Genomic DNA, 21,105 nt, shown 5'->3' on the forward strand with positions numbered 1-21,105 from the left:
ATATATATATATATATATATATATATATATATATATATATATATATATATATATATATATATATATTTGTGACAACCCAAAGAAGATGAGAAATCTGACATCAAAGCATTTTGTCTTCAAATTGTGCCCCAAACCAACAAAAGTTTTTGATATTTAAAATGTGACCCCAAGTCTTAAATGAGCCTAAGCGAGCGTCAACCCTCTACTCATCTATTATGAATGATTTTTTAGTTTTTTTTTCTTGAATCTAACCCTACAAATGTAATCTGCATACTTGATTTTATCAGAACCCAAATCAAAACCGGCTCACAAGATTTTTGTAAGGCTTTGAAATCAATGGCTCATAATATTCACAAATATTCAAGCATCTAAAATACACTATCCAATGGTTGATTTCTAGTAAATTTCCTATGCCAAGAGCATCCACATTGATGAATTTGCCAAAAAAAGTTATTGAAAATGCTTATATTTCTTGTTCTCGTATTCAAGTGACTCCAACTATCATTATCTCTTTAGTTGACTTTGTCATATAAACCATTTTATCGTAAATTCATCAAATCTCTCACCCACTCAACTTTATGTCCAATCATGATCCACCAATTGTCAAATCCCAACCTAGTTAAAGCTCCCTCCCTCCACCATTTCAAACCCCTTTTTTAAATTCTTCCAAGTTGCAACACTAAAAAAGAAAAAAGAAATATGAACTCACATGTGCAGCTTTTAATTGGTTCTCTCTTTTAGCAAAGAATAAAGAGGCAAAAAAATATACACACAAATGGTCCCCTCCTGGGCCGGTACTGCCCTTCACTCTCTCTTTTTTTCCTCCTCTTTTTAAAAGTTGCCTGGGCCTGTGCTCACTCTGAGATTTGACTTCTGGACCTGGAGAGGGTCCCGGTGCAGGCGGCAAGGGCCCTGTCTAGGCTGCTGACCACCTCGGTCATCGATGGCCTGTCCTTGCCCTCCGGGCTCACGCAGTCGGCTGCAAGGTAACCCACGTAGGTGACCGCCTCGATCTCATAGGGCGTCGGCGGGGGCAGCTTTGGGTCAAGCACATAATGGATCTTGTCGGAAATTATGCTGGGCACCGCAAAGTCGACCACATTTTTCGGCCCAGACCCAGCCTCGTCCCTGTGTATGGCCTTTTTGCCTGTCAACAGCTCGAGCAGCATGACCCCAAAGCTGTACACATCACTCTTTGTGGTCAGCTGCTGGAGCCTATAGTATTCTGGGTCCATGTACCCGACCGTGCCTGCAGCCTGGAGGGATAGGTGCCCAGACTCGTCGGTGGGGCCCATTAGCGACAAGCCAAAGTCCGAGACCTTGGCCGTCCATGTGGCATCCAGAAGTATGTTGGACGACTTGATGTCGCGGTGTATGATTGGTGGCACGGCGTAGGTGTGGAGGTACTCTATGCCCCGGGCCGTGTCCAACGCGATCTTTATCCGTGGCACCCATCCCTGCAGCGGCAATTGCACGATCTTGTGCAGGTGGTCGTGGAGCGCCCCATTAGACATGAACTCGTACACCAGCACCCGCTCTACCCCGTCGGTCTCGTCCTCGCAGAACCCGATCAGCTGGACCAGGTTCTTGTGGTTGACCCGTGACAAGAGGGCGAGCTCAGCCTGGAATGCGTGCTCGTTGTCCTGGTGGTAGTGCCTGACGTACACAGCTGAAGGCGAGGGTGCCTCGGCACGCTTGATCGCAACATGGCGCCCATCCGGGAGATTTGCTTGGTACACCGACCCAAAGCTGCCAGTCCCAATCCGGCAGCGAACAGAGAAGTTGTCGGTGGCCTTGAGCAGCATTTCAAGTGGGAACTCTTCCAGCTTGGCTCCAGGCCCCAAGCTTAACAACTTACCCAGCTCGCGGCTTGGCAGCAGTTGTTGGCCGGGCTGGGTTCCAGGCACCTGCATGATCTGTTCCAGCGGGCCAGAGTCGTGAACCCGGCAACCCTGCCCTCGACAGACACGTGTGGCCAAGAGATACGCAAGGGAGGCCATCCCAATTGCAGTGCCTACGCACCCTACTATCAGAAACGCTAGTCTGCGCCTGCCAGGGGCAGCTGGATTTGGTTCTGGAGGAGGATTTGGGATCCGGGGCCAAATCTTGCAAGGCAGGCTTACGGACCTACCCACCGGGCACAGGTTGGCCGAACCCGGCACCACCTGGCATGGGTACTCTGAGACACACGGCCCCGGCAGGACGTACTTCAATGCCAGTGGGGAGTAGGACCCACCCAAGGCATCCCAGCAAATCACGGAGTAGTTATCCGACACGACCCCACAGAACATGCTGCCCTTCCCGGATAAGCGAAGAAACTCGGTCCGATCCAGCGAACCTGGCAGCTTGAATCCAGCGACCCCCCAGCACACCACGGTCCGGTTGTGTGCCCGCAGAGCGCAGCTCAGGTTCTCTCCGAGTGCCAGCTGGTTGAACTCGAACGGTGCGTGCTCCGGCACCTGGTGCCCAGCGCCCATGCCCGGTCCCCAGCACACGACCTTCCCAGCGTCAGTCACACCGCAGGCATGCCGGTTTCCAGCAGCCACCAGCAGCATTGGATCCGCTGGCGTCGAATTAATCCAGTCACCTCCTTCACCCGGGCAGTAGCATCTGACCTCGCCGGAACCCCGCAGCAGCCCGCAAAAGAACCGGTCCCCCACCGCGATGCTGGACAGATTCCGCGCCCAGTACGGCCGTGCGAACCCGCGCCAACGCCAGCAGTCGAGTCCACCACCGGCATCGAGCGCACAGACCTGAGCCAAGCCCGCCTGAAAATCGGTAATCCCGGATACGCCGCGGGAGATCCGCTTAGGGCTTGACGGGTAGCGCAGGTCCCAGCAGTATACGGACGAATTCGACGACCTGACCGCGCAGGCGAAACCGGTGCCGGCGGCGATGGAATCGAAGCCGACGCCGGGGAGGAGAGTGAAGCTTCGCCTCCGGTCGTAGCTGTAGCATCTGATGGTGGCGATTCTCTGGCTGGGAATCAGACCGCAGACAACCGTTCCAGTCGAAGATTGGGAGATGGCGAGGGATGAGAGAGAGGCTGAAGATGGGCAGCAGACGATGGCTAGAAAGAGAAAGAAGAGGAAGGAAGAGGAGAAAGAAGCGTATTGGGGATTCATGAAATGCTGGAGGAGCTCATCTCCTTCCCTCCCCTCTTTCAATTCCTTTGATTTCTGTTGATCTGGTTCGAGTGGAAGACAAGAAACGTTGGTGGTGTTATGAAGGGAGTGAGTTGAAAGACGCGGTTTTGAGAGGAGAGGGGGGAGGGAACGTGGACTAAGTCGATGGGATTATTTCATGGTCAGACGATGACCAAGAAGAAGAAGAAGAGATCTTGGTTGAATGATTGTTTATTGTGTTCGGTCTATAGAACGTCATTGTGGGCCGTTCATCTCGGAGATGAACGGTAGTGGGATGTGGATTTTGTGCGCCGGAAAGGGTCTCTCGTTTTTTTTTTTATATATTGTTTGTTTTTTGACCTGTTCTTTCCACGTGGAGACGGTACGCGGCTTGGCTTACTGCGGGCTGGAGCTGTTAATGGATTTGATATGGCTGGATCTGTCCAAATCTAAATACAAATCCAAATCCAATTTTTTGTAGTAGATTTGGATCAGTTTCTAAATTTTAATATCACACACAATGATGGAAATTGAATCCAGACCCAAAATATATATGGTAATGCTGGATACCTTAAAAGAAGGCTGACCACCAACTTTGAAGGTTTTACGTATAAAATGTGCAGATGGATCAGATTAGATCTGAATCAGAATATAGATCCGACTTAAAACATTGATCCAAAAAACATTCAAAGTGTATAAATCTGAATCTGGTCCTTGTTCCCTTTAAGATTACATGTCCGAATCCAGAAATAAAGTGTTGGATTCAAAGCGTAGGTCTGACCAAAAACCCGATCCACTTCTACCCTACTTCGGATCTTGTTCACGAAATTATCTTGGCACAAAAAAAAATCTCACGATAAATTATTATTTTTTTCTTGGGTAAATGTTCAAGGGGGTCAACTCTGACGCGATCAAGCGCCCATGCCCGGTCATCAATCACCTTCGTGACAAACATTATAAACAGCAAAATATCAGCAGTCAAAAACTCGTGATAATTTGCGAATGGATTGGATTGGGTCATGCCTCTGATCAGCATCTGATATGCTTTTCTCGATTATGGATCTCCAAATCAGATCTGATTTCGTATTCAGATCCATCAGTTCAGACTTTTTCAGATTCGAACCAGTGGTTTTTATTGGATCTATATTCAAATCCAGATTAAATCTGTTATGTTTATAAATTTTTACATGCAAAGTGCTTGTTTTTCAATATTTTCTCACTGCATCCAGTATGAACAGGTAAAAATTGGATCTGGATTCAACCATGTGTGGTTGGATGTTGTCCTGATCCGGATTCAGATTCAGGTCAACTGTAGTTCAGCCCACATCAAGGCAATCTGGCTAGACAAGCCGAGCCACCTGTAATCCAAACTGATCCATTCGGCTCAGCTAAGCCAAGCCCATAAATTAAGTTTGGTCAACAGTCAAACGATGTGACATTTCTTACAGTTTCAAACCAATCCAGAAATTAAATCTCTACCGCACAATGTTCGTTCAATGGTCAAGATCTGATACAAGAAATATCGAGGAAGATCCAGGCCCATACAAGTCAATTATTAACCTTATTAAAAAAATTAGAGAGCCTTTAATTTATGGTCAACAAGCAATGTCAAAAAATGTTCTTGGTTAATATGACCTTTTTGGTAAAATTAAGGCCAACAGAGGGTCAACGTCCAAGATGGGTCATGGACCCATCCATAGTCTCTATCCAACTAGACCGTATGTAGGGATGTAATAGGTCGGATTCCGATAGGATGTGGCCAATACCATATTTGACTAATCGGATGTTGGCTAAATGGATTTGAATTCAGATTCGGAATCGGAGGATGGTGAAAAGCTCATAACAAATCCACTTTTTTACGTATAAGCATATTAGGATATTCATCAAAATTCAGATATTTGGCGGATTTGATAGTAAAAAATCAAAATCATACCCTAGTCCAATTATAATCAGATATGGTTTCGGCTTACCAAATGCAACTAAACATAATCAAATTGGGTCGGATATCAGATAAAATCTGATTCATTGACATCTCTAACCATATGTGTTGAAGTCCTAGACAAACATATCATATGCAGCTTCCTACCAAATCTAGGTGATCCATAGGGGCCGGACTTGTTACACCCCAACGAGTTTCAAAATCTATTTGCATCTTACTAGGCCTTGGTTGAATGGATCTGAATCATTGGATAGCTCACATTTTTACTGGATCACATTGGCTATAGCCTGAATTTGGGTCTTTGGCTTCCTTAGGAGGAGTTGAATGATGGCCTTAGCTAGAAGGGATGGACAGGCTCAAATGAACCCAATAAGGATGGTCCAGTTTGAGTTGAGCTCAGCTAAGAGGATAAGCTAAAATTATAACGACCCCAACTCATACATTTTGAAAAAATACGGATTTTTTTTAACCATTGCGAAAACATTCTCAGAAACCCAGGGCTTTTACAGTTCCACTCTTAATTGGATAAAACAACAAACCATAATAGAGCTTACATTTATCATCACAAACCATAGCAACTCATTATTTATTAATCATGAAAAAGAGAGTATCTAACATTAATTACAAAAGATATATCAGAGTTATTTTAATGACATAAAAGTAAATAAAAAAAAAGACTTAGTCACGTTGTCCCTCTGTGAACTATTCAGCAAAAACGTGACACCTGTAGCTCTCCCAGAAACTAGTCGCTTTACTGATCTTCTACGGTTGCGAAAAATCACAAATAGAAGATGTCAAAAATTCGAAGAATTCTGTGTACGAATCCCTCTAATGAAATAAATAAGCATAAAGAATACAAATAAGATTTCATACAATAATTTAAAAGAATACAATTATGACAATTACATAATTCAACTAAGCATTCATGCAACATGGAGCATCTATTAAGCATAAAAGAACATTAATTAATAACAGAAATCACGATTTAAGTAAACAAGACATTTAACATGCATTAGAAATTAAACATAATGCATTCACCAACATGTAACAATTAAGAAAATATGTAAAATATGATGTTCTAATGCATAGCAGGATTATGCATGATTTATGTGCAATGCATAAACACTTTATTATCTTCCCTTTAAGTTTTTCTTTTTTCATATGCATGCCTTATTAAATGCATACAATTTAAGTTCTTTTTAATTATCGTTGCCTGCAGATACACCAAACGGGTAAAATCTTCGAGGTCAAGTTAGGTTCTCATGGTAGCTTAACACACAAGTTGTATTTTATTACTGGGTTCCAAACTTAGCCCTCCACCGAATCATCTTCAGAATATTAGACATCCACATCTAATGTTGGGATATCAGGGACTCTCCACGCCCACAAGTGTCACTTCTTTGGTATATCAAAACAACAGTTGTGTCGAACACACCACCCCCAGGTCAAGTGGTGGACTCTCCCTAAAACTGTGGTCAGGAGAAAGAACCTCAATATCGGGTTCAGGGGTAAACATTAGTGCACACGAAGTTTTTTTTTTGTATCCTCGTGGTTCCCCAAAACCGAATATCTAAGATTCTCATTCTTTCGATGAGAGGTCTCAGAACGCATATTACATTGTTCTTATCTATTATCTTTTTAGTTAAAAGTCATTTATTAAGTTTTACAAATCAGCATGCAAAAGCAAAGGCAAAAGCTCACATCTACCCCTACGAGAACCATCATGGGACTCCCGCCCGTGAAAACACATAGAACTGTGCAATAAAAATAAATGTGATTTTTGCGATGCATTTAAAATACATAAAGGAAGAGCAATGCAAAGCTCGAGGCCCACCAGGCCCATGATGATTCATTTCGAACATCGATGCATCGTATGCAAAAATCATAACAATATGCAATATATGCAATGATACCAACATGATTCCAAATGCACATTCATTCATACCAATTTAACAATGTGCATGAGCTACCACAGTCATAAGCATGTGTTTACCATCTATGCGCAATTGCTTTCTTGTAATCACTTAGCACACATGCATTTATTCATGATTCACAAGTACATAAGAACATTTATACATGATTATACATGCTAAACACACATCGATTTCATGTATGCACATGCACTTGAAACCAATCCATAAATGCACGATAATTAAACGTATCCCATAAATGTAGGCATATGAAACTTTTCATTCATAACATGTGTTAACATCCACATACATGAACATAACCCAGATCTAGAAATTGAATTTCAAGGCTGCACACATGCAGTTCCATGGCATGACTTCATTCATTAGGCATTACTCATATCATTTGCATACTTACCTTGAAGATGCATATTCATATCGAAGCATAATTTTTCTTAAGTGGGCATACACCGATCAATGCATAATTCCCTTTGAATAGAACTATTCATATCAATGCATAGGTACATCAAATAAATACTCAATTGTCAATGAAATATTTTCTTTTAGGTATACTCAATTGATGCATACTCATACTCAATATTCAGACTTAATATAGATGCATAATTTCAGCTAACGCATGGGTTCACCCTAAGTAGGTAGATACTCAACAATTATACATATGCCATAAAATCCACAGATTTCATATTTCACACATGCTCACAAATTATTCATGTAGTCAACACTATATTTGAACATTGAATCATACACACTTAATTAGTCATAGGCATTTGAAAATTTTGTTCCAGCATGCACATAGCTAAAACCCTCCCATTTGCCAAAAGTCTGGAAATATACAGAGACAACACATGCTACAAGACTTTTTTTTTACCTAAGCTGGCTCAGCCGAGTGGCTCGGTTGAGCCCTGCGGCTTCACCAGCGGTGATAGGCCTGCTGGACTCAGTCCAGTTGGGCCCAGCAGGGTTGTCCAATCATCGACAAGTCTGGCCAGACGAGCCAGGCTTAGCTAACCGGGTCGGCCAGATCGTGAAGTGCAAAACAACTCACAAGGGCCCATTAATGGACCTAAATTTTGCTTCTTTTCTAAAACAGTACATGCCTAAGCAAGGTTTTATGACTGAAAAATATGTATTGTACATTATCAGATTTGTACTCACATGCATTAACAGATTCATGGTTCAAATGCATGTATAAACCACGATCGCACCACGTATTGCAGGTTATAATAACAAACAAAATACACACAGAGCAGGTATTTCCACCTATTATTCAATGCCCAATACCCATGTCAGAATATTAAACATATTACAAAAACTTTCCAAATGTTGGACAGGCATATCAGACAAACCTGCATATTATCATAAGAAAAACACTCAAATGCAATAACTCCAACGTGTTAGATTTTTTTTTTAATTTATTTAGCCCTCTGGCAGTCGAAATCCCCAAATATTTGATTTGAGTTTCTAACAGTCCCCGCAGTATACCCCTTACTGCTCAGCAAACCAAAACTCCCCACATCGGCGATCCGAAATCCCCAAATTTGTCGATTTGGGGTTCCCGGTACCTCAAGCCCCCAAATCTGCCTCTCAATAAGGATTCCACTAAAATATTCTATGGAATGCAAATCTGCTCCCTTTTTCTCACGCACATTCAAGAGGGGAACCCGTACCTCAAAATCAACTCAGAGGCGAGCGTGCTTTGTTGCGCTAATTGTAAACAAATAAAATTGATAATTAACATACAAGAAGTTTTGACTGAGTCAGGGTTGACCCCATGCAGTAGAAGTAGTGGCGGCATGTGTGGGCTCAGCAACCTGGCGAGCCCAGACCAGACTGGCTAACCCGAAGGCTGAGGTTAAGCAAACCCCTACCAGCTATACAACTATACCACTGGGATTCGAGCTTGACAAGTCCCAACACAAGATGACGTGCACTAACTGCTCCAGGCAGACAAGCAGAGACCCTGTTGGTCCTACTGAAAGGGGGGAATCAGGCAGGGGCACTGTTGACCAAAAAAGAGAGGTGATAGGGGGCGAGCCTCTGTCTGCCAAGAACAGAGAGGCGGCAAAGGCGTCGCCCCTGCCTGCAAGAAACCGAAAGGTGGCAGGTGCATCGCCTTTGCCAGCCAAAAACAGGAGGGCGGCAGGGGCGAGCCCCTGCCTGTCGAAAAAGTGAGAGGCAGCAAGGGCATTGCCTCTGCCCGTCGGAATCCCAAAGGCGGCAGGGACGAGCCCCTGCCCGCCAGCAACAGAAAGGGAGGGGCTCAACCCCTCCCCTGTCAACAGGGAGAGAGGGGAGGCACAGCTGGGGGCTTCGGCCTCCTGCCAGCCTCCCAGCAAATGCAGAGAGAGGGGAGGCGCGACAGGGGGCCACCGGTCTCCCTACGAACACAAAAGAAAGGGGGAGAAGGGAAAGGCACGACAGAGGGGCTCCGACCGACCCTCCGACAGCCCAAAAAGAGAAAGACAAAGAAGAAGATGTACCTGGAGAGAGGAAGAGCGCACGGGTGAGGGCTCCTCCCTCACCCTTGCATGCTCTTAAAGGCACAGGGGGTGTAAATCGGGAAACCTTTTGTGGGTTTCCCTGTTCGACGAGACGGGAAAGGGGAACAGCTACGGCACGAGGGAGAGGGTGTAAAAGAAACCCTCGCCTCTACGATTTTTAACCCTAACAGGTTGGCGGGTCCGGGTCCGACCTAGGTCCAATTTTTTTTTTAAATTTCGTGGGTTTTAATACTCGGTTATTTGAATGAGCATTAGGGATGGAAATGGATCCAAGTTTTGTGAACTAGATCCAAAATATATGTATAGAACTGAATAAGATCTAATGATGTAGGTTGAGTCCACATTCGAAATATATATGGCAATACGGGATCCGGTAAAATATGGCTGAACTTCAAGGTTTTCACATGTAAAAACTGTAAATAGATCAGATTGGGTTCGTATCCTGACATACAACGCGACACAAAAAGATTATACGAATCTGATCCAAATTCAAAAAAAACCCCAATACATAAATCTGCATCCGACCCAAATGCACCTTTGGATCTTACTTTACTGATCCGTATTTGTAAATCAAGTGCTGGATTCGTATCATAGTCCGGTTGAACCCAATCATTTGCACCCCTAATGGGGTGGGCATCACTACTCCGAGTCTATATCACAAGGACACAACAAAGACACCGCGTTCTTATATAAGTATCTACATAGAAGCAATAACAAGGTATCAGGTGAAAAAAATAGATGCTTTATAACTTTTTCTCAATTGACATCCTTGTCATTTGAGTTGAGAATGTAATTAAAATTTTTTTAGGGCATTTTCATAGAGTTTTCATTAAAAGTCTCTCTCTCTCAAACGTTTCTCTTCCCCTGCATAAATTGAGGAAACTCTCTCTCTCAAACATCTTTCTCACCCTTCTTAGCAGCCATAAAATGAAACTATTTTATAATATTTTAAAATTATCAAATATCACTACAACAAAGCAGTAGATTAGCGACGACCACATTCCGTCGCTAATCCGTCGCTAATCCGTCGCTAACGATGTTAGCGACGGATTAGCGACAACGCGGCGACAGTATGCTTACGTCGCGAATATTTCGACGCTAACTGGCGACGGAATAATTTCGTCGCCAAGTCCGTCGCTAATTGCGACGGAATAACGAGCGTTATATTCCGTCGCCAATCCGCCGGTACTAAACGGCGACCACGGCGTGGCGACGGATTTAATTCCGTCGCTAAGCCGTCGCTAGATTAATATGAATAGCGACGGAATCATCCGTCGCTAATCCGTCGCAAAAACGAAAAAAAATAAAAAAAAATTTATTTAAAAATTAATTACCGAGAATTGTACAATTTATATTTCCTGTACAATTTATATTTCCTGTAAATAAAAAACAAACCACACAAAAAAATTCATATAACAAGTATCTATAATAATTAATCGTTCCACCTTAAAACTAAGAAGTTTAATTATTTACAATTCAACAATTACAATTAGGAAAAATAAAAAAAATAGAACTTCTTCAACACAGTCCTCTAATCATCGCCAAGATTTTGTGCGTCTTCTTGTTCATTGTCTTTATCTGTCCCTTCAGCTCCACTACCCTGATTATCGCTAGCAGCCTACACAAGAAAAGAACAGTCCGTATTGATAAACAAAATATAATGAAATAAATTACACACTATATGTGATTCTATCATGTGCTCATGTGTGATCTAAGGCAATAAAAAAACTCTATATGTGATTCTATCATGCTCATATGTGTGCTAAGGCAGTCAAAAAATTGAATATGTGATTATAGCATGTTCATATGTGTTCTAAGGCATATAAAAAAACTCTATATGTGATTCTACCATGCTCAGATGTGCTTTAAGGCAGGCAAAAAACTATATATGTGATTCGATCATGCTCGTATGTGTGCTAAGGCAGTAAAAAAATTGAATATGTGAATATAGCATGCACATATGTGCTCTAAGGCAGGCAAAGCCAAAAATTTTATATGTGATTCTATCATAAATGATATATAACATGTTCATATGTGTTCTAAGGCAGTTAAAAAACTCTATATGTTATTATAGCATGTTCGTATGTGTGCTAAGGCAGTCAAAAAACAGAATATGTGATTATAATATGCTCATATGTGTTCTTAGGCAGTAAAAAAACTGAATATGTGATTATAGCATGCTTATGTGTTCTAATGCAATCAAAAAAACTTTATATGTGATTCTATCATGCTCATATGTGCTCTAAGACAGACAAAAAGTTAAATATATATATGTGATTCTATCATGCTCATATGTGTGCTAAGGCAGTAAAAAAATTGAATATGTGATTATAGCATGTTCATATGTGTTCTAAGGCATCTAGAAAAACTCTATATGTGATTTTACCATGCTCAGATGTGCTTTAAGACAGTCAAAAAAACTATATATGTGATTATACCTGAGAGGGACCTGGAATCGAAGATCCCCTATCCTGAACAGCGGCCTTGATCTCATTTCGGAGAAAGGGGGCGACGGTGTATTGGAAGTAGTTATTCAGTGATTCATTAATGATCTCGCGTACATCATCACCGGAAAGAATAGTCGGCTGCTTGGAGCTTATGTCGGCGCAAGAAGTTGGTGAGCCGTAACTGGAAGAACCAATAACTGGTGAAGTGTTCATATTACTCCCAAACCCGAACACGCGACCTTTTTTGGGTTCACCTGCTGCAGTCACCCATGCTGTAGGATCAAATGATGGATGCTAAGTAGCGTCTTCGCCATATCGCTCTACCATTTGTTGCTCATATGCCTCCTACAAAATAATGTTTAAAGTATTCATTAATAATTAATGATAACATTATGATGACTTGCATATATATTGCAATGATTATTAATAGAATTAATACATACCGTTGTCGTTCTCGCCTTCTCTGATACGAAGACTCCCGTGGTCTTCCGTTTATGTGTTTCTACAAACACATCCTTATATGGTACACTGCCTCCTTTTTCTGCTTCCTGCGAAGTTAAATGACAAAAGATTTAGTACACAAATTTGCAACTATACTTATAAAATTAATATTATATATTGATGAGTTACCATTTTCTTTAGGTGGCTCCCAAATGTCTTAGATCCACCTGTGTGTAGATGGGCTTCGGGCATCTTCGATCGATTTTGTGAAGCCTTCGCAGAGCGATTTTTAAATGCATCTCCCGCCCACATATCGCACATTTCATCCCAGTAATCTCTCCTGATAGTAATAGGACCATGGCCCTTCCACAGTAATGGATCATCTACTACGCCAGATGCTTTTTTTGCTGCAGTCTTCATAGTGTGCAGCATGTCTGCAAATCGATTGGCAGCCACCTTCTGCCACACCTTCCTTGCATCATTTTCTTCCACCGTAGTTGCAAAGCGATTCGAAGCCTACAAATATTTTCAGAAAGTTAGTAGACATTGCTTAAATAAATTAAATAATAAACACATTAACTATGAGGAACAACTGTATACCATGAATGAGGACCACAATCTGTCTAATACCTCCTTTGGGTACTCTTTCCATTGAGCAACTGGTCCTGGTAGATGTTGAAGAAGTGAATTCCTAATCTCCCGTACTACTTCTTGTGGCTCAAACCTCGTGCTGCACATGAATTGTTACACAGTAAATATCAATATAAAATATTTAAAAGATATGCAATAATTGAAAACAAAATACTTACGGTCGATTATCGATATACACTATTCGAATGAGTCTTCTTGTGCCAGCCTGAGAAGACCCTGTTTCCTGTGTTGGCTGTTGACTTGTGCGATCAACTGGTGTAGGTGGGTCGTGTACAGGCGCAACATCATCTGTAAAAAAATACACACCAAGTTCTCAGAATGTGCATTTGAACTAATCAAGCATCTAATTAGTTATATGATATACCTATCACAGGAGCCCGTGAAGATGAAGGTTGAGCCTGGCTACTACTGGATGAGCGACCACTATAACCTCCACGAACCATATTCTAACAAATAACATATGTCATACAATACATTCAAATAATTCACATCAAGTATTACAATGCATTCAAGTCATTCACATCAAGCATTGCAATGCATTCAAATAATTCAAATCATTGACATCAAGTATTGCACTAATTCAAATCATTCGTTAATTGCATAAATTATAATACATTCAGATAATTGAAATCATTCACATCAAGTATTACAATGCATTCGAATCATTCGTATCAAGTATTACAATACATTGAAATAAAATTTTTAATCATTCACACCAAGTATTGCAATACAACTCACATCAAGTATTACAATGCATTTAAATAGAGGTTTGTAGTATAAGATTTTGCTCACTAGCTTGAGAATTCTTCCTCGTCACTAGTTTGACTTTCTTCTTCTTCTTCTTCTTCTTCTTCTTCTTCATTGTTTGCCCATCCACTTGGTACATCATTTGGATCACATTCCTCTATGAATGTTTCATCAGCCAATGGAGATATGACATGCATATCATGCGCAACATCGTGACCATAAGCGAAGTCACAGACATCATCTGATTGATAGTAATCACTGTCTTCAGCTAACTCATCTTCTTGTAACTGATCATACTCGGGGTATAGTTTGGATTTCACCTTGCAAACTGCCCACCATTCATTTCTATCTGACTTTTTTATACTCGGATATGAAGTATAATAAACTTGTTGAGCTTGCGAGGCTAATATGAATGGTTCATATGTTCCAAACCTGGATTTATGATTCACCTCCACAATGCCTGAAGCTTTGTCGAGTCTTGTTGCAGTTGGATCAAACCAATGACACTTGAATACCGTAACCCTGTTATTCATGCCTAAGTAAGTCAACTCCATTATTTCCTCTATAACACCGCAGTAATCATGTTCATTTTCACCGTAGCTGCTACCCTTGACACACACGCCACTATTTATCGTTGATTTGTTTATACCGTAGTCTTTTGTATGGAATCGATAACCATTTACGATATACCCGTTGTAGCATTGCACAACTTTGGTCAGACCATTTTCTAAATCACATATTCCTTGATCTTTAACATCACCATGGCGAACCTACGCACAGACATAAACAATTATTGTGATCACGATCAATTAAGTAACTTAGTGTTGTTTATAAGTACAAAATTTATGTTAGCTTCTTTACCAACTGTTTCAACCACTCCACAAACTTAGTTTCACGTTCTTTTTGTACTTCTGCATTAGTGAGATGTGAAACTTTGCTTTGCAACTCCAGATCAAATCGTCTGCAAACCACAAATACTTATATTACCGAGCCATGTATCCACATATAGAACATAAAAGGATTTATAATTGAGTTGCATATACATATACTTACTCGATGTATGGGTCGATCGCTGAACAATTAAAAAGAATATAGATGTGTGCTGCATCTTGCTCTCGATCTGTCAATAGCCTTGATCGGCAACTACCAAATGCATGCCCAAGTCGTTGAAATATCGACAGCTTGTCAGCTACAGTTACTTGTTCTCCATCATCGTTATGGGGCGGGCATGTGTAACGTGTTGAAATATGAGGTTCGAAGTACATAGATGAGAAATTTGAAATCTCATCTAAAGTGTACGCCTCACAAATAGAGCCTTCTACTCTTGCTTTATTACGAACCTTTTTTTTTAGGTCGAACATGCATCTGACAAGAATATACATTTCAAATTTTAAATATCTGTCATTAAAGAGACAAATATAAAAAAACATATACCTTTCAAATGGGTACATCCATCGATATTGCACAGGGCCACCAACCCTTAGTTCATATGGCAAATGTATGATCAAATGTTCCATAACATCGAAAAATGCTGGCGTAAATATCTTTTCTAACAGACAAACAGTGGTGATGACAGAGTCCTCGAGATTCTTTACATCTGATACAATGACCTCCGATGCGCACAATATTCTGAAAAATCCGCTCAACTCAGACAATACCCCCCATATAGGTTTGTCTAACATATCATGGAATGCTAGGGGTATCAATCGTTGCATAAAGATATGACAATCATGGCTCTTCAACCCATATAACTGTCCATCGTCAATCTTCACAGCCCGAGCAATGTTAGAGACATATCCATCTGGAAATCTCAGTTGTCTCAACCATTGACATACATGTTTTATTTGATCAGGTCCGAGCACGTACTTCGCCTTTGGTTTCAGTACTTTGCCATTATACTCTTTGAGTTCCAATTCTGGTCTTTTACATATTAATTTTAAATCCATACGGGCCTTCGGATTATCCTTCGTTTTTCCTTTAATATTCATTACTGTATTGAACACATTATCAAACACATTTTTCTCTACATGCATCACATCCAAATTATGTCGTATCAATAGGGTCGGCCAATACGGTAGTTCTCAAAAAATAGATTTTTTCGTCCAATTGTGTTCCTTCCCAAATCCGCGGAAGGGTGTAGGACTGCGGGCATCTGTTAATACATCTAGAAAGTATCGCAATCTTCTTAAAATCTCTATGCCAGACAATCTTGAGGATGGACCTTCCATTTCAGTTGTGCCTGCTATAAATGCATTCTTTTGACGTCGGAACGGATGATCGCTGGGTAGAAATCGACGATGGCAATCAAACCAGCAAGGCTTCCTTCCATGCCTCAATCTAAAAGCTTTGGAATCCTCCATGCAGTACGGACAAGCCAACCTCCCATGTGTGCTCCAACCAGATAACATACCATATGCAGGGAAGTCACTGATTGTCCATAGAACAGCGGCCTTCATGTTGAAATTTTGTTTTTTGTGGGCATCATACGTGGTAACACCGTCATCCCACAGTACTTTTAATTCATCAATCAATGGCCTTAGATATACATCAAGATTTTGGCCAGGTGAGGTCGGACCAGGGATCAACAGAGACAAGAAAAGATTTGGACATTTCATACACAAGCTTGGTGGAAGGTTGTATGGAGTTACAAATACTGGCCAGCATGAGTATGGAGTTGATCTACCCCCAAATGGATTAAATCCATCTGTACATAGACCGAGTCTAACATTTCACACTTCCATTGCGAAGTTCTGATGAGTACGATCAAAGTGCTTCCAAGCTTCAGCGTCAACAGGATGCGTGATCTTGTTTTCATCGTGTCGAACTTTATTTGCATGCCATCTCATGTGTTTAGCTGTCTTTGAAGACATATACAATCGCTGCAATCTAGGAGTGATAGGAAAGTAGCGGAGCGACTTGTATGAAACTTCCTTTGATCTCGTGCTACCATTGCCTCTTGTCTTTGGCTTGAACCGAGGATGCCCACATGACGGGCATGATATGTCATTTTCCTGCTCCTTGAAATACAACATGCAGTGATTTGGACAAGCATCAATCTTTTTGTAACCCATACCTAGAGCGTTGACCATAACTTTCGCACGATAGAAATTTTGTGGCAATTTCTCATCTTTAGGCAACATACTCTTCACAATCATGCACAAACGGTCAAAACATGATTGACTCAAATTATACTCGGACTTCAAATTCATTAGTTGAAGAACTGCAGACAAGATAGTGTGACTCTCACAACCGTTCCAAAGTGGCTCATCAGCATCTTTAAGTAAATCATAAAATCTACTAGCTGCATCGTTTGGTGATTCTTCATCTACGACAGTTCTTACATCACTAGAACTCATAGCAGAACCCAGTTCTGTTCCTGCAGCATCAAATATCAAATTCGTATATGGATTATCGTGCACCACATTCACCCGTGCATCAAAATCGTTTCTAAATTCTTCTCCATGAAATGCCCAGTTCTGATAATCACTCACAAAACCCTTCCTGTATAGGTGATGTCTAACGCCATGAGGTTCTACAAATCGATTATTCTTACAAATCTTGCAGGGACACCTAATCCGACCTGTGGGATCTACCGTACTGACACTCGCCGTTGCAAATTCAATAAAACTATCGACACCATCCATATATTCATGCGATAACTCATTGTCCACTATCCTACGGTACATCCATTCACGGTTTGCAGTCATTCTGTCGTATGATGTTACGAATAGTATCCTAACGAATTAAGAAAAAAACAATCAGAATGCGACGATGAAGAAAATATCAAATTTATCATGCAATATACTATGTCAAACAATAACAAGAATTTTGATGCATGCATTGATAACTTAATATTTTCATGTGCAAACTATTAATGACATGACACAATCATTTGAAGCATGCTTTTATTATAAAATTTCACATGGAAGTCAAAATCAAATTGAAAGTAACTACATGCAAGCATGGATACAATTACATCAAACATTGCAATACATCATAATCATTCATATCAAATAAATGACAAACATGTACCTGCAGCAAACACACTTCAATATCTCACTAACTACTACCATGCTTAGCATGGACTCCGTACTCCAAAAATAAGAACACTTCCATATTTCTACATTAAAATCATGCTCAGCATGATCTCCGAACTCCAACAAAGCATTCCTAGATATCAACAACTAAGTGAGTGTGTGAACAATAAAGTGCTGCATTCAATAAATTAAATAACATGTGATACGTTTGCATCACTTACTCACCACGGGTATTTACCCGATTTGCATTGTTTTTGTCATTTACTTACCACAGGTGGCCGAACACGAGTTGGTTCCGTTGAAAAATCTGCACAAAAACAAAACAAATTAAGTAACAAAATAACTAATCATGAAACAAGATGAAACACTAACTAAAAAAATTAAAACAAATTAAAACAACTCTAACTAATTGAAAGAAGAGAAAAGAAAAATAGTATATATGTTAAGCCAAATCTAACTAGAAGATGCTAATTTAACAAACCAGCTATAACATGTTGAACCAGTCGACTAACATAAAGTCATAGACAATTTCCAATCTGAACTACTTAGCAAAGGAATAGTAAATCAATCAATTAGTTTACTAGAAAAGATGTGAACTCCGTTTAACCACCACTATCATAAAGAATTCAAACAGCCCTAATCTAACTAACTGATTGTGAGAACATTAAATACCAATCTATCTAAGAAAAATATAATTATAAAAGACTAATAGATTGAAATACTCTAACTAACCAGATTTCAAGAAAACAAATTGAAGTAAAACTAACTACCAGTAGACATTAACAAACTAACAAATTGAACAACATGGACAACTTGTATATATACATTACAAAAAAAATTTCAACTTAAAATCCATATGGACAACATATATGCAAACTACACTTAAAACCATATGGACATCTTATATACACATATTACAATTTTTTTTTCAAGCTAATCACATGGACAACATAGGGATCACATAATAACTTTTTTTTTTTTTAAAAAGAGATCACATGGGCAGCATAGGTATCCATAACAAAAATTCTTTTCAAAACAGATCACATAGGCAACGTAGGTATCTCATAACAAATTTTTTTTCTTCAAACAAACACATAGGCAATATAGTATTCCTACTAAAGATTTTTTTTTCAAACTGATTTACATAGGCAGCATATGCATTAAAAAACAGATTTTTTTGAAACCAATTCACATAGACAGCATAATATATCTCATAACAGATTGTTTTTTTCAAAAGCAATACACATCGGCAGCATGTTATTCCTACTACAGATTTTATTTTTCAAACAATTCATATAGGCAGCATAGGCATTCAAAAACATAATTTTTTTTTTGACAAGTCACTTAGGCAGCATAACGCAGGGGGTCGACCCCCCCTGCCGGAAAGCACGGCAGGGGGTTAAACCCCCTGCCTTTCCGGCAGGGAAGGGGGTTAAACCCCCTGCCGGAAAGGCAGTTTCGGCATGGGGGGTTGACCCCCTGCCGTGCCTTTACGGCAGGGGGGTCGACCCCCCATGCGTTTCTGGCAGGGGGTCGACCCCCCATGCCTTTCCGGCAGGGGGTCGACCCCCCCTGCCGGAAACGCAGGGGGTCGACCCCCCCTGCCGGAAAGCACGACAGGGGTTAAACCCCCTGCGTTTCCGGCAGGGAAGGGGCGTACCCCCTGCGTTTAGAAGAAGAAGAAGAAGAAGAAGAAGAAGAAGAAGAAGAAGAAGAAGAAGAAGAAGAAGAAGAAGAATATTACCTGCGCTTCGCCGGACGGTGGCGGGAGGTTGACGGGGAGCGGCAGCTGGCGAGCGCCGGCTGGCGAGCGGTGGACGGGGAGCGGCGGCTGGCGAGCGGCGGTGGCCGGACGGTGGCGAGAGCCGACGGGCGGCGGGAGGGAGCAATACAGCGAAACAGGGAAAAGAGAAAGATGGATGGGATTAGGGATTTACGCGACATTTAGCGACGGAATTTTTCCGTCGCTAAGCCGTCGCGAAACCAAAATACCAAAAAAGCGACGGAATATATTCTGTCGCTACTCTGTCGCTAATTAGCGACGGATTAGCGACGACAGAGTTCCCTCTCTAAATCCGTCGCTAAAATGGTGTTCTTGTAATAAAAAGTAGCGACAAAAAAATGCAGTCGCTAATCCGTCGCTAAGTAGCGACAGATTAGCGATAAAAGTCGTTTCCTCGCTAATCCGTCGCAAATTAGCGACAGATTCTATCTCTAGCTAATCTGTCGCTAAGTAGGGACGGGAAAAATCCGTCGCTAATTTCCGTCGCTAATTAACAATTTTCTTGTAGTGTATGTTTATGATTTATTTTTATTTTCAATCTTGATAAATGTATATGATGTAAATCTTTTTGTACCATTTGAGTCATTTAGCTAGCTAGTAGTATATAAGGGGACGACACATGAGTAAATCGGCGTGTCTATGTGACAATGTTGTGAGTTGGTTTAATTTTTTTCTACTTCATTGAGATATTTAATCAAGTATCATTTTTATTTTCCTTTGTTGGTGACTCCGGGGGCGAGGGGTGAGCCATAGGTTTACACCGTCTGGACAATGACCATAAGCATAGCAGGCTTAGCCAGCGCGACTAGGTTTCTGATTATGAGGGTGGTTTCCGAGTCCTTCATGGAAAAAACTAATTTTGCTTTCTCTTGATAGCACCACTAATTGAGCTTAAATATAAGCTAAGAAAGTTCGCCTACATGGATGCATTCTTTGTCTGCCCCCAATATGAAATGGATTATGACATGAGGGAATGGGGAGGGGAAGAAAAACAGAAGCAACTAAATCAAAAGTACATTTTGCTTTTTTTATTTTGATATTTTTCCTAGATTATGGCAGGGATACAAATGACTTGAGATCCAAATTATAATCTAACTTGGATCCTGCCAGTCAAACCTTTTAGAGATTCTGGGTCCAAACGGGATTTAGTCCCTTCTTAACCTGACATGGTATTCTTGGTTATTTCAATTGTTTTTTCTTCTCCCATAATGAAATATCTCATATTATCTCATTTTTTTCTTAACAAGTGTGTGCATCACAAAACAAGCTGATACATTTTCATTTGAAATAAATAAAGGGTCAAAACAACTTGTAAACCTAACCTGCCTTCAGCAGTTTGTAACTTGGTACTTTTCCAAAACTTACACAACACGACCCTAGTTATCGCAGGCTGAGGCAACGTGATCTGGTCTTTGTGTCGGGTGCGATTTCTTTGGGTTATAGATCAGGTCTTCGTGTCGGGTGCAATTTCTTCGAGTAATACATCAGAAGAGAGAGAGAGAGAGA

General features: G+C 40.9%; 2 protein-coding genes across 2 annotated transcripts; both read right to left on the reverse strand.

Annotated features, from left to right (window-relative positions):
• Positions 1–479: 479 nt before the first annotated feature.
• LOC149838191 (serine/threonine-protein kinase-like protein CCR4) lies at positions 480–3,188 on the reverse strand. Its single transcript, XM_090006442.1, has one exon. It carries the CDS (start codon positions 3,123–3,125, stop codon positions 855–857), a length of 2,271 nt encoding a protein of 756 aa, XP_089862568.1. The 5' UTR covers positions 3,126–3,188; the 3' UTR covers positions 480–854.
• Positions 3,189–10,799: 7,611 nt separating this feature from the next.
• LOC149838192 (uncharacterized) lies at positions 10,800–12,162 on the reverse strand. Its single transcript, XM_090007618.1, has 2 exons — positions 11,932–12,162; positions 10,800–11,111 (listed from the first exon to the last, which is right to left on the reverse strand). The coding sequence occupies exons 1-2, from the start codon at positions 12,151–12,153 to the stop codon at positions 11,025–11,027; spliced, it is 309 nt and encodes a 102-aa protein (XP_089863744.1). The 5' UTR covers positions 12,154–12,162; the 3' UTR covers positions 10,800–11,024.
• Between the last annotated feature and the right edge of the window lie 8,943 nt (positions 12,163–21,105).

The sequence above is a fragment of the Nuphar pumila genome, chromosome 5 (genome assembly GCF_984573655.1).
Source record: "Nuphar pumila chromosome 5, dmNupPumi1.hap1.1, whole genome shotgun sequence".
NCBI lineage: Eukaryota > Viridiplantae > Streptophyta > Magnoliopsida > Nymphaeales > Nymphaeaceae > Nuphar > Nuphar pumila.